The sequence below is a fragment of the Vipera berus genome (assembly GCF_964194415.1).
Source record: "Vipera berus genome assembly, chromosome: 1".
Classification (NCBI taxonomy): domain Eukaryota; kingdom Metazoa; phylum Chordata; class Lepidosauria; order Squamata; family Viperidae; genus Vipera; species Vipera berus.
Window position 1 is genome coordinate 335,222,298 of NC_138202.1, and position 13,919 is coordinate 335,236,216.

General features: G+C 41.7%; 1 protein-coding gene across 3 annotated transcripts in view; it reads left to right on the top strand.

Annotated features, from left to right (window-relative positions):
- Positions 1–10,776, top strand: part of LOC308665120 (uncharacterized protein) — a gene marked incomplete at its 3' end in the record, with an annotated part of 30,310 nt that extends 19,534 nt beyond the window's left edge. Inside the window, exon 4 of one of the 3 annotated variants that reach the window (XR_014025825.1) lies at positions 2,964–3,316. Coding sequence is in view for 2 of the 3 variants with exons in the window: in XM_081322784.1 (XP_081178910.1) it covers positions 2,964–3,458 (495 nt within the window). Of the gene's footprint in view, positions 1–2,963; positions 3,459–10,626 lie in introns of those variants that run through there. The other 2 variants (XM_081322786.1, XM_081322784.1) reach the window with 2 other exon arrangements.
- Positions 10,777–13,919: the final 3,143 nt, after the last annotated feature.

Here is a 13,919-nt window from a genome sequence, read left to right on the forward strand (position 1 = left end):
TGAACTGTTGAGTTCTTGGTGCTCTCTGAGCTTTGTTTTTTCTTGCATATGTTTCATTACCCACTTAGCTAACATCAACACTGATAGGGAGTGTGGGGGTTTACTTACTGCTTATATGCAATAGCTTGTCCTGCCAATGGCAACTCCACAGTCACTAGCAATGATGAGGTTACCTAGTGGGGTAATGAATGTCTGCATGCAAACAACCAAACTTGGGGAGCACCAAGGACTCCAAAATAGGGTTAACCATACCATGGGTTAGCATGATGGATTAATTCCGTTTGGGAGTTAGAAGCTAAAAAGGGTCTATCTTTTTAAAAAGCTTGATTGTCATTTTGCACAATAAATAGCAATAGCACTTAGACTTATATATTGCTTCATGGTGCTTTTCAGCACTCTCTGAGCGGTTTACAGAGATTGCATATTGCCCCCAACAATCTGGGTCTTCATTTTACCAACCTTGGAAGGATGGAAGGCTGAGTCAACCTTGAGCTGGTCAAGATCAAACTCCTGGCAATGGGCAGAGTTAGCCTGCAAGACTGCATTCTAGCCACTGTGCCACCATGGCTCCTGGTGGTAAGCAGAGACTATGGATCAGCACATTCCTCTGCCAGGAGGGAGGTGGCCATACTATAAATACTAGATTTGTGGAAAAACTGGTTGTAAAATGAGCTGGTGTCATCTGAAATCTGACTGATTCATAGTGCAGTAGTTAGAATGCAGTATTGCAGGCTAACTGCCCACAGCCAGGAGTTTAATCGTGATGGGGCAGAAGGTTGACTCAGCCTTCCATCCTTCTGAATTCAGTAAAATGAGGAGCCAGATTGTTGGGGGAACTATGCTGATGTTGTAAATTGCCCAGCGAGTACTGTAAAGCACTATGGAGCAGTTATAAGTCTAAATTATATTGCTATATTGCAATTAGTGTCTTTGTTCATGGACTAGTCTTCTGCAGAACTTTCATTACCCAAACTAGGTAACATCTGATGAAGTTACCTAGTTTGGATAATAAAACCTCTGCAAGAAAACAAGCAAGTTCAGAGAGCACCAACGATTGCTCATTTCAACCTTGAGGTAAAATACTGAGCTCTTTTATTGGAATCCCACTTAAAGCTTCTGCACTATTAATATCAGATGAGGGGGTATTCAATCATCTGCCTCTCACAGGTATTTCCCAGGAATTCAGCCTATCATCATCCTTTTTGAATCCAGCATATCCTGTCTCTTTAGTCTCCAGGAGAGTGAGAAAAATTGATCAATATTAGTTCTGGAACACAGTAGAACAGCTCTCAGTGCCATACGCAGGATGTGTTGCCACTGACTCCAGTGCCCTCTTGTGGCACACATTATTGGCTCCTATTCTTTTTGTAGTAAAAAAGGGGAAATCAATTATTCTAAAGCTAAAAATCCTGCACTAGGCCTCGATCTTAGTCTATTGCCAGTTTGTTTAAATCATTTAGCCTTGCCCTGTAAATCTAATGAAATAAAGCAAAGTTGTTAACGTTCACATTCAAATACACTTACTGACAATTCATTAGACTTTGGGCATGATCCAAAATGATTTTTTTTCTGTGCCAGGACTAAATGACACTAAAGACTTTGGTGGAGGTCAGAATAAACACAGGGGTCAGGTTCATATCTGTTCTGTAGCTGACTTGGCACTACAGAAAGAGGTTCAGCTGCCAGACACAATTCTTTATCAATTTTTTTAAATGGTCTATTTTATAGGGATGTTTTGTGGGTGATCACAATATCATTAAGACCTTCATTTATTTAAGCATTTAAATTGAAACATTTTTAAATTATTGTGCAACTGATAACTGCAGCATTGAGACAGAAAATTTGAAAGTTGTAATTTTCTGTTCTCTGGGCCAGGTTTAACTTGAATAGATTTAAGTTACAGGAATTATTATTATTATTATTAATTTAATTTGTATACCGCCCTTCTCCCGAAGGACTCAGGGCGGTGAACAGGGCAATACATAATAAAAACAAGATACAAAAATTAAAAATTATTAAAAAGTAATTAAACAGCAATGCCCGTAATAAATTAGTACAGATTAAAAGTTAAGACCAATTTATAAAACCCAACTCCATCCCATCAGGCCAGGCCGGCTTGTTCAAAAAGGTGGGTTTTAAGATCGCGCCGGAAGGAGCGGAGATCAGGCGCCATCCGGAGCTCGACCGGAAGATGGTTCCATGTACAGAATAAAAGAACAACAGAGTTAGAAGGGACTTTGGAAGTCTTCTAGTCCAACCCACTACTCAAACAGGAGACCATATGTCATTCCAGACGAGTGGCTTTCCAATCTCTTCTCAAAGGCCTCCAGTGATGGAGCACCTACAACTTCTGAAGGCAAGCCATTCCACTGGTTAATTGTTCTCACTGTTAGGAAATTTCTCCTTAGTTCTAGGTTGCTTCAGTCAAAAGTTTTAAGAAATATTATGTTTGTAATAGCAGCTCAGCAATGGAGACAAATCTAGAAGGATTATAGGATTTTTTTCCCCATCATTAGTTGTCTGCTAGAAAATATTGGATTTCCTGCACTGAAGAAAACCCTTTGGATTTTTGGAGAAGGGATGAGTGCTGCATTGATGCAGTTCAAAGTTACCAATCCTCAGATGCCACTAAAAAGCATCTTACTACTTCATCCTTTCAATTCACTCTTTTCTCATTCACTCATTTCATTGACTTTCAAATATTCAAGGTGGCTTCCTGCATATAATACCCACTGTTGCTCCTAATCTCCACTAGAACATTTTTCAATGATGCAAATTTCTCTTTCTTTCCCCAAAATCTCTTTCAAACCATTCACTTTCCCCCAGACTCTTTGGTTCACATTTTTAGTTGCTTTGCTAGCCACTGAAAACTAGGTAGATGTCATTGCATTGTTTATTTCTATATGCTCCTTGTAATTCTTGCCTCATCGGCTTTACATTCTTTCCCACCTGATGCATTATAGATTGTAAATTCCTGGAAGAAAAGATGGCTCTTGCTTCAGCACTTCTATTCTACCAGTTATTTGCCCTTGAGGACTACTCGGAGGCTTCAGCTGGCGCAGAATGCAGCCACGCGAGTGGTGGTGGGGGTTTCCCGATACTCCCATGTAACACCTCTACTCCGCGAGCTGCATTGGCTTCCGGTTCCCCTCCGGGTGAGATTCAAGGTGCTGGTAATGACCTATAAAGCCCTAAATGGCATGGGTCCGGATTACTTACGGGAGCACCTGCTGCCGGCATCAACTTCCCTTCATCCAGTGCACTCCCACAGAGAGGGCCTCCTTAGGGTGCCGTCGGTCAAAGAGTGTCGACTGTCGACCCCCAGGGGGAGGGCATTCTCTGTGGGCGTGCCAGACCTTTGGAACTGTTTACCGGTTGAGCTCCGGATGGCTCCCGACCTTCGCTCCTTCCACCGTGACCTAAAAACATACTTATTTGAACAAGCCGGCCTGGTCTGATGGGATTGGGGTATTTTAATATTAATTATTTTAATATTAATTGTATTGATTTTTATTTTAATTTGGGCTTTATTATTTAATTCTTTCTTAACTTTTGTATACTGTATTTTTATTGTATTTGCCCTGTACACCGCCCTGAGTCCTTCGGGAGAAGGGCGGTATAGAAATTAAATTATTATTATTATTATTTTATTTCCCAATCATGCCAAAATAGTTTAATCCTGTTTTATACCTAAGAGATTCTTGGTGCTCTTTGAGCTTGGTTGTTTTCTTGTGGATGTTTCATTACCCAAACTAGGTAACATAATCAGTGCTAGTACTGATGTTATCTAGTTTGGATAATCAAATGTCCACAAGAAAACAACCAAACTCACAGAGCCCCAAAGACCTCTTATTTCAACCCTGAGCTGCAAATATTCTCTTTTATTGATTTATATCTGTCTTCATTGCTGCTGCTTCTCTTGAAAACCATGGAATGTGTCAGACCATCCTGGGCCAAGCAGTACCATTCAGCTAACAGCAAAAGTCTGTAAAAATGTTATCCAATCATTGCTCAGCCCCCTAAACTGTTGGGAGTTTTGAATAAAAGTCACCTTTCCCACTTGATGCAAAAAGAAAATGCTCCCACCATCTTCAAACTATTGTGACTGAAAGTTACACAAAAGATTGTGCCTCTGTGCGTTAGCATTTATTTACTGAATATCTATCCTATTGCAATCTCATAACTCTCAGCACTGTACAAGATAAGAGAAAACAATTAAAATATCCATAGGATGAAAACACAAGAACATAAAAAAGAATGAAAATAAATTACCAATCTCCTACAGACCTACACTGTAGCAATGAAAAAAGAAAGTTAAAGATGTCGCAGTGAGTGAAAACCACTGGAAAGACATAAGCTGGGGAGGGCAACCTGACCTCTGCAGAGACCGTTCCGCATCAACAGTACTGCCACTGAAAAGCTGCTTCTTCTATCATCAGCTATTGTGGGATCACAAGGAATTTCTCCCACATTCTAGTCCTCCCTTAGGCACATTAGATGTTTGCATAACTTTGAGCCTATCATTCTCACATAGCCCTACTGTAGTCTGGGAAGTTGGAAAACATCTGTTTATTAATCTAGACTAGATCAGCTCATATATTATGGTCATCCTATAATCATACTAATCATCTTTCAGTGAATTGATTTGGACACATCATACAGGCTGAAACTTCCAAGCAGTCTTGTCATCATCATTATACTTTTATACTTAAAAAGGGAATCCTCTAAACCTGCCTCTTGGAAATGTTACATTAGAATTCCCTACTGCAGACAGCATGTTAGTTGGCGTTGCTGTTGGAGGAAGATGGGTGTTATAGCGCAACCTATTAGGAGGGTTCCAGGCTGGGATAAGCTATGTCTATATTAATCACCCCAGTGGGGTTGTATTTACATAGTACATTAAGCCAAAAATCCCAGTTCAGGAGAGACTATTATTGTGACCGATTATGTCAACAGTTTGGAAGGGTTGCTATTTTGGGTTTATAGAAACTATAAATAATGAAAGATAATGAATAAGCTGCTTCTTCTTCTTCTTCTTCTTCTTCTTCTTCTTCTTCTTCTTCTTCTTCTTCTTCTTCTTCTTCTTCTTCTTCTTCTTCTTCTTCTTCTTCTTCTTCTTCTTCTTCTTCTTCTTCTCCTTCTTCTCCTTCCTCTTCCAGATTTAAATCTGAGTTCAGACAATCTATGACCACCCTTATATCAAAATGTATCTTATGTTGTTTTTAAAATGCATACTGATGAAGTACTTCTCTTTCTTGGTCCTCTCTGCCTTCTTCCCAATATATGCAGATTTCCTAAGCTACTGTAACTAATTTCTACTCCAAGATTTTAACACACAAAGATTTTTCCTTATGTATAGCCGGAGAATAGGTGACTTTCTAGATGTCTGTTTCTCAGCTGGAGAAGTTGTGAATGGGAGGGAGACTCAAATTTTTGGGTTAAGATTTGAAATGCGCTCAGGATGTTGCCTAACAAGACATCTTTTGGTCTTCTCCGTTCTTCCCGTAGACTGAAAATTAATCAAATTTGCCTGCCTGTTTCACATCAGCAAGTAGTCTTTACAGAAGTGAAGGAGAGAATAAAGGATTTGCACCAAAGGATGAGGAAGCAATCTAGGCAGCCCAACAGAACCACAACTGCCCCTTCCCTGAAGTAGCTCCCTGTGTTTACCATTCCATGGCCAAACTCCAAATCTTTCTCTCCTTCTTCTCACCTACAGACCAACCAGCTGGGAGCCTCTCCTCCTTCCAGCCTCTGTCGTCACTAGACTAGAAATGCTCTCTCCCTCTTTCATGCAAACACATTGCTGCATTTGGATAGGAAGGTTTCCTGGGACCATTTAGCTTTCAGAGCAGAAAGACGACTGATGCTCACTTGGCAACTTGAGCTGAACTCATAGCCAAGAAACAGCAGAGAGAGAGAGAGAGAGAGAGAGAGAGAGAGAGAGAGAGAGAGAGAGAGAGAGAGAGAGAGAGAGAGAGAGAGAGAGAGAGAGAGAGAGAGAGAGAGAGAGAGAGAGAGAGAGAGAGAGAGAGAGAGAGATGCCCAGAAGGGTGTTTGTGCACATTTTGCTTTTCAGTTTGCCTGCTTCTGCTCTAGTGGATTTTCCACCTTATTCTTAAGGAGATGCGTCTGGAGTTTATGAATCGAGGGATTCAGAAGAGTGCTCTCCAGGGCAAGAGGCTCTGCCTATTTAATACTGGCTAGCACATGTTTCCTCTTTTCTTCTCCCTGAAGGTAAGTCCTTTGGTTTCTAATCTTTGCAGAGTAGCTACTAGGCTAGCACCTATCCAGAGGAATGGATTAAAAGTAATTCTTGTTTGCTTTCTGTGTTGGCACAAGTCATTACATAGGGACCGCCATGCATAGTGGTTGGTGCAAAAAAGTTGGCCACAGCAACAGCAGAAGGAAGCAAAGTTTTCTCAGGGCAGGATCCTTCAGGAAATCCTCTAACACAAACCCTGTTCCAAAGAATGGGAGCAGTGGAAGAACTTAAGTTTCCCGATATATTTTGTTTCCTCAAGAAGATGCCAATTTTAAACCTTGAAGCAGAAACTTTTCTTTCTATGGGCATATAAATAGAGGAGTGGAACTTCCTGAAATTGAATGGATCACTACCAATTTTCTGTTCATACCTGCCTTCTATGGGACCAGCTAAAGATCTTGATAATTTTTAGGAACGAGCCAGTTGAGGTGCCTTGCCTGAACAATGGTTCAAGTAACATAAGCTAAACTGTGGTTCCTTCACCTGTACAGTGTTAATACAGCTTATGGTCTGCTTTACAGAGTTGGTTATAGATAATTTTGCCAATCTGAACATGAGCAATGTAACTCTGAGAACTTCCAGGCAACATCTGGAAGGCACCAGACTGGGAAAGACAGTTGTCAGACTTAATAAACACATATAATTTAAAGAAGCAGCTGAAATTGCAAGAGGGCCATTTGTTGTGCTTCCCTGAGCCTTCAGACCTGCAATGGCACTGGGGAAAAGTGGGACATCCCCAGCCAAGGGGCAGAGACACATGTAAAGTGGTGGGATAGTCTGTAACATTCTCCAACATAAGCTTCCATTAACATGAACTCTGAAAAGCCCAAGCAACATATTACCTATAGATTAAATTGAGGAAGGACAAAGGTAATTCATCTGTACCCTTAAAGTGGCACCCAAGTTATGCTCCCTGCGGGATGGATTATAAGTGATCAAACTAATGGGATATCTCTATAAAAATTAAATAAAACAAAAATCGTTATGATGGCAACAGTTATGATACTCTTAACTGTAGCCACAATGCGTATTTATATGATGTTGGCGCACTATATAGGCTGAAAGCGAGTTGAGTATGCAAGAGCATAAAACTCAGAAATGTAAAGTGTTGCATTTACATGAGCTCGGACAGCGCCTCCACCTGGCTTACTCCAATTTACTTTGACTTTTCTCGTGATCCCTCCCTCCCCCTCCCGTCCGCTTGAAAACTTTACAGTAGATAGCAGAATGGAAGAAGTTTTCTTTCCACCAAGCTCTAGGGGGCGCTACTAAACATACAGGGTAGGCAGGAAAGACTCCGAGTTAAACTTGTCTGTCTGCGTTCCCTTTGCCTCCTAGCCCGTTCAGTCCTATGAAGCTAAAACAAGCTTTGCTCTTTTGCTCTCGATTGGGGGACACGTTCCAGGCGCTGCTGCTCCCGCCCCCCGCACATTTTCAAAATGTTCCGATTTCCAGGAGTCCATCCTTCCGTCCCTTCAGGCAGGCGGTGGCGGCGGCGGTAGCAAGGGGAGGATGCGACAAGTTGCATCCTAGGACGGCTCTCTCGCGTTCAGTACCTGGGGCCATCGTATCTAGGCTGTAGCAATCTGGACGGCCACCAGATGACAGCAGACGGTTCGGATTTTTGCAGCCCAGACACCAGAGCCCCACTTGCGCCTGCCTGAGAGTTTGAGATTTGTGTGTGTGTGTTAATGATAATGATAACCGTGTAAGTGAATGCATGTGACGGATACATAAATGTATACAAATGAAGGTGTCCCTGTTTGGAAATCTCCGTGACCATTGGTCCTGCAGGCTCCTTGACCAACTACAATGATAGGCATTTTGCTATTAAGCAATGACAATCACTACTAATACAAGGTTTTTGCAGTAATGTGTCCTGCCTCCCTCCTTGCAGCCTCATATTCTGGGATCAGTTATCTCTGTCTTATAGGTGGGATGAGGACCCTGCCTAGCTTTACTCTTAGTTCCTCAGCATTTTAGAACTTTTTATAGAAATATTCAGGACTAAAGAGGTGGATTTGGAGATTATAGCCCCCTTTTGGGAAAAGAAATGCAGCTGGTCTACTGGAGGAATCCTACAAACTCTAGGACTTGCCTCCAAAACCAAAGCTGAAAGATACGCCCAGGGAACCTGTGCGTTGCTTTGTATGAAGTTGTTAAATTTGCAGGATGTGGGAGTTTGCAGTGCTGGAGGTATCGTTTGCTTAATCATTTGGGACAGAAGCAGCATCCTTGTTGCAGCATCAGAACAAGGGATTGATTATTCTTTCCAACAGTTTAGCCAAATGTTCCCCAAAAGCTGGCATGAAAGCAACAATGAGCCCAACGCTTTGTGCCCCCAGCTTCTTCCCCAGAGGAGAACATTGCCTTGGTATTATTGCACGTGTCCAATTCCCCCTTCCAGCTAAGCCCATTACCGGTGGGTATCATGTGGCAGTCAGTGCTAGAAGTAATTATGCATTGTGAAAAAGTACTGCCTTTTTCTGTCTTGAATCTGCTGCCCAGAATGTCATTGGTTGGATCTTAAATGTCAGAGTTATGGAGGAGAGAGACAAAAAAATAAATAAATCCCCACCTGTCTATCCTTTTTTACACCGCTATCAAAACGTGGTCCCCATTCTCCTATTGTCTCTTTCCTGGGCTAAAAGGAGCTGAGTGTTTTTGTTTTTCCACATTTCAGGAAAGAGGTTTCCCCACCATTATCATCTATATTAACACTATTTTTTTTTTAAAAAAACAAACTTAGATCTTATTTTACTTAGATATTCCTTTAATTAATGTTTTTGCAGTTTAAACTCCACTGAGGATGCATGCCAAACAGGCGGTTCTGTGCAGGCATCACTCTCTGCCTGTTTTAATTCTGCATAGATTTCTATCCCCCCACCCCACCTCCCCAGCTAGCAGCTTCTAACTGGCTTTACCATTTGAAGCACAGAAATGATTGTTCTTTGCTTCATTGGTCCCTGCTGCCTTCAACTCTTTAAACTGCTCAGTGGCAAAGCAGCAACTTTATCACAAATAAGTTTGGATTTATTTTCACTCAGTAAATGCCCAGTCAAAATCAGAACTAATAGTGTCTTTTGGGAGAAGGAAGGCACTCCTGAAAAGATGTTTGTCTTTTTGAAGGATTCTTTTCTCAGCTGGTATTTCATTTGGCTGCTACCAGTTACAGTGAACCACCACTGAGAGGCAGGAGGGTTGGGTGGCTGTAACTCACCCTCCCAATCTTCTGAAAATTTTGAGACCCTTCCAGGCTGGGCCCCCAGATTGGGGTTAGCTGGCTTTTTCAGGGGATTCCATTTGCCTTATCAAACAAATCCTTAAATATATGTTTTTTAAAAGGTATCCTTGACATTTGGAAATAAATATGCAGCATGTAGGACTGAATGTGTCGTTATATAGTCCTTCTGAGTGCTTGAAATGAACAAACTTAGTGGGACAGCCAAGGCATCTGAAAGCAGTGGAATAACAGGCCAAGTTAGACTCTTGGTGCTATCAGATGGAGAAGCAATTGTGCTATTAAAGCAAGCTGACTTTTTACTACGACCATCAATCAGTGACTATTGTGCTTCTTCCTAGCTTATTTCTGCTGCAATTAGGAGGATCGCTACAATTTTTAGACAAGGAATGATGCTGTAGAAGCAACAGTGTAGTGCAAATAATGTTGCATGGAACATTATGGGAACGTTGAAGAGAATGCTTGACTCAGCTTGGCCAGCATTCCAGCATTGTGGCAGTAAATTCCCGCATAGCAGTGGAAATCAGGGTTATTGGGTAAATAAGCCACAGCAGACAGAATGAAGGTTGCCAAATTGATGGATATTTGACCTGTCTGGGATCTGATGCAAAAGCGAATGTGTGATACATCTTACTGGCCAAATGGCATGCTCTAATTTGTCTGTTCCTTCTTTCATTTTTCAAATGTACCTATTCCTGTAGCATCCAGATAACTGTAAATAGTCAGAATATCCTGGTGAAGCTTCATTTTCATTGTAAAATGAGGTGACTTGGGTTGGTTGCCTAGAATTTCTCTAGTTTGTTCCATAAAGAATAGGGTTTTTTTGACATGGAAGATGTGACCTTACACTTTACAACCATTGTTTCTTTCTGCCTCTTTAGACTGGCAATTGCAATAACTGGAAGAAACATCTTCCAACTGGTGTGAATGCTGGTCAAGATAGGCCAAGTGACACAAAGTGCTTATCAGCCTCCATTGTGTCACCTCTTTGCCTTGTTAAGAGAATGGCCTGGTCTCCTGGGCATAGAGTTCTTCACTGAAATAGGTCCAAGTAGTTTCACACATGCCTGCTGATAATTCTGATATTTTTATAATATTTTGTTTTTTCTTCTTCATTCAGGTCTATATGAGATGAAGGGCAGAATCCTGAAAGAGATACCCTTGTGCTCATCCTCTTGGAAATAGGCACCTGCTTACCCTGACCACTTTGGTGTTGTGCTGTCTCCTATGACTGCAAAGAGATACCTGATATTTTCAATTAGGTAAAACCAGCCATGAAGTCTGGGCCTTTGCCCAGGTTCGCCTGGTGCGCCAGTTGCGGCCCTATCTAGACCGGGATGCCTTGCGCACAGTCACTCATGCGCTCGTGACCTCTCGTCTAAACTACTGTAATGCTCTCTACATGGGGCTGCCCTTGAGGTCCACCCGGAGACTCCAACTGGTGCAGAATGCAGCTGCGCGAGTTGTCTTGGGAGTTTCCCGATACTCCCATGTTACACCTTTGCTCCGCGAGCTGCATTGGCTACCGGTTGCTCTCCGGGTGAGGTTCAAGGTGTTAGTTATGACTTACAAAGCCCTTCATGGCATGGGTCCGGATTACCTACGGCAACACCTGCGGCCGGCGTCAACTTCCCTCCGTCCAGTGCGCTCCCACAGAGAGGGCCTCCTCAGGGTGCCGCCGATCAAAGAATGCCGATTGGTGACCCCCAGGGGGAGGGCGTTCTCTGTGGGCACGCCAGACCTTTGGAACCGCTTACCGGTTGAGCTCTGGATGGCCCCCGACCTTCGCTCCTTCCGGCGCGATCTCAAAACATTCTTTTTTGAACAAGCTGGCCTGGTCTGACGGGATGGGGTTGGGTTTTTAAAACTAGTTTTAACTTTAATATGTATTGATTTTATGGGCATGATGTTTAATGGCTTTTTAATTTTTGTATTCGATTTTTATTGTGTATTGCCCTGTTCACCGCCCTGAGTCCTTCGGGAGAAGGGCGGTATAGAAATCAAATTATTAAATTAAATTAAATTAAATTCCTATGAGCCAAATGAAATATACAGTGATTTGCCAAATTGTCAGAAGAATATCTAAGTTTCCGGTAGCAACAGATTTATAGATCTGAAAGGGAAAGATTTGCATGCAAATGGTGTTCTTTCTTTTTTTTGGCCTTGATTCCAATGCTATCAAATTCCCAAGTTTTAAAGAGAAATATTTTGTAGCATCGAGAGCCGTTTGGGATTCAGACAGTTGCTTTGGGCTCCTTTTTATAATAGGATATGTTGGCTGGGGCTCAAACATGACTGCCTCCACTCCTCATACCATACATTTATGGCACAGAAAATTCCGAACCTTTTTTTAAAAAAAAAAATTGCAAAGCCTATTAATTTATGTAGAGAGACTTGAAGTCTTGCTCTCATGTCATGACCTCTTCTTTGATACCTATATGCTGTTCTAACCAGTCTCTGGGTGAGGAAGTGTAGAAAAAGAGCAGGAGATTGAACCAGATGCTCTGAATATTACAAATGGGTCTGATGTTGTTATAACCAAAAACAAGGCTGCACAGAATGTGATCAATTCCCACAATGGAAGAACAGATGGAAAAAGTGATGGAACTAGTAGAGAGGGCAAAATTAGCTGTTTTAATGCACACAGCTTGTTTCTACTTGGAGACCACTTCTAGATTTTGTGCTCAAACCAGAAAAAAATATATATGAAATTTTGGCTTTGAGTTTTGCTGTATAGATTAGTTTGTTGTTATAGAAATGACGACTGTCTGCTCTATATAGAAAAGTAAAAAGCTGAGGTTGTAACTGTGTTTTGTATTTTACCGCACCTAAAAAAGGTTGGAGGTTATTGCTCTATTTTCTGTCCCCTTTACCCCACACTTCTTTTTCCCTTCTATTTCTTCCCCTGTTTCCCTATTATCTTTAGTTTAATTTATATTTTATCTTATGATGAACCTCAATAAAATTATATTATGTAAAGAATGTGACTTGGGGCCTTATGGGACCTGCATTACTGTATTTGTAGCTCTCAGAACCCTCCCAGAGTGGAAGATGTCAACATTTTAGTTGTTTCTTTAAAATGGGAAATAATAGAGAAAAATGAATGTCTTACATTATGTACAGAATTGATGGATCCTGGCCTTACCAACTTCACAGCTTTGAAAGAAAATTGTGGTGGATCCATGAGGAGAGAAGCATTGGTCTTTTCCCCTGCATTTGACTTTGCCCAAGCTCACTCAGTTAGTTGTTATGGAAAATAAAGCATTGTATTGTATATGTTTGGTTTCATCCTCTTGCTTACTCTGTGCTTCTTGGAACGGCCTATCCCAGGGGTAGGCAACCTTGGCTCTTTTATGACTCGTGGACTTCAACTCCCAGAATTCCATAGCTGGCTCAGGAATTCTGGGAGTTGAAGTCCATGAGTCATAAAAGAGCCAAGGTTGCCTACCCTTGGCCTATCCTGATCTTACAGTGAATGACTGTCACTCACATCCCTTCCCATCTATTTTTCCCCCTTCCTTGCTGCTATTACTAAAAAGGCAAGTAGGAAAGAGAAGTGAGGGATGTGCTCAAATCTGCCTACTGTACATAGGCTTCTAAAAAGCCATTTGCTTCACCCCTCTATTACGTGCCTGTATCTGCTGAAAGGATCTATCTCATCACAGTGTGTATGAATTTATACATGTATGTGATTTACAAAATGTGAATGTATGTAATTCATGGGCCCTCTCTCCTCCCTCCCTCTCCCCTCTCTCTGTTTAAGTGTTTGTGTGTCTGTGTTTGTGATGCTTAAGTCCTAATCAATGTATCCTGTTTTAAAAAGTAGCAAAGAAACAACTATCTGAATCCCAGTTTTAGTACTGGAGGCTCAAACCTCTCCCACACTCCTGCCATGAGGAATTAATCTCACCTTCCCTCTTGTAACCCCAAGCATATCTTGTTTAAAACATACTGGATTGTTAACACCGGTCCTACTCTCTTCCTCTGGATGTCTACCTCATGATATCATTCTGTTAGGGTCCTAGGTCCTAATGTGCTTGCCGTCAGATTTGCTTGAATGTCCTGCCTTAAGCTGCAATCAAACATTTTCCTTCTTTTGTTTCCTTGTAAACATGGGACAACTCATTTGAACTATCTCTTTACTGTGGAGGTCCCTGTAGATGTACAAATCTCAGGTGACAAGAAGCTCCTCCAACGATAAGACCAGCCAGCTCTCAGCCACGAAGGAACCCAATTGATGTAGCACTGAGCTCAGCTGCCTTCCTTGGCAGAGTCAAATGGGATGAATGTGTATGTTCATTCCCTTCCTAGGTGTCATTCGCGAGACTTTACCAGTAAAAGAGGCACTGACCAAATTTCTATATCTGGGCCAAGAATTTCAAGGGAAAGTGATGAACAACAACCTTTGAGATG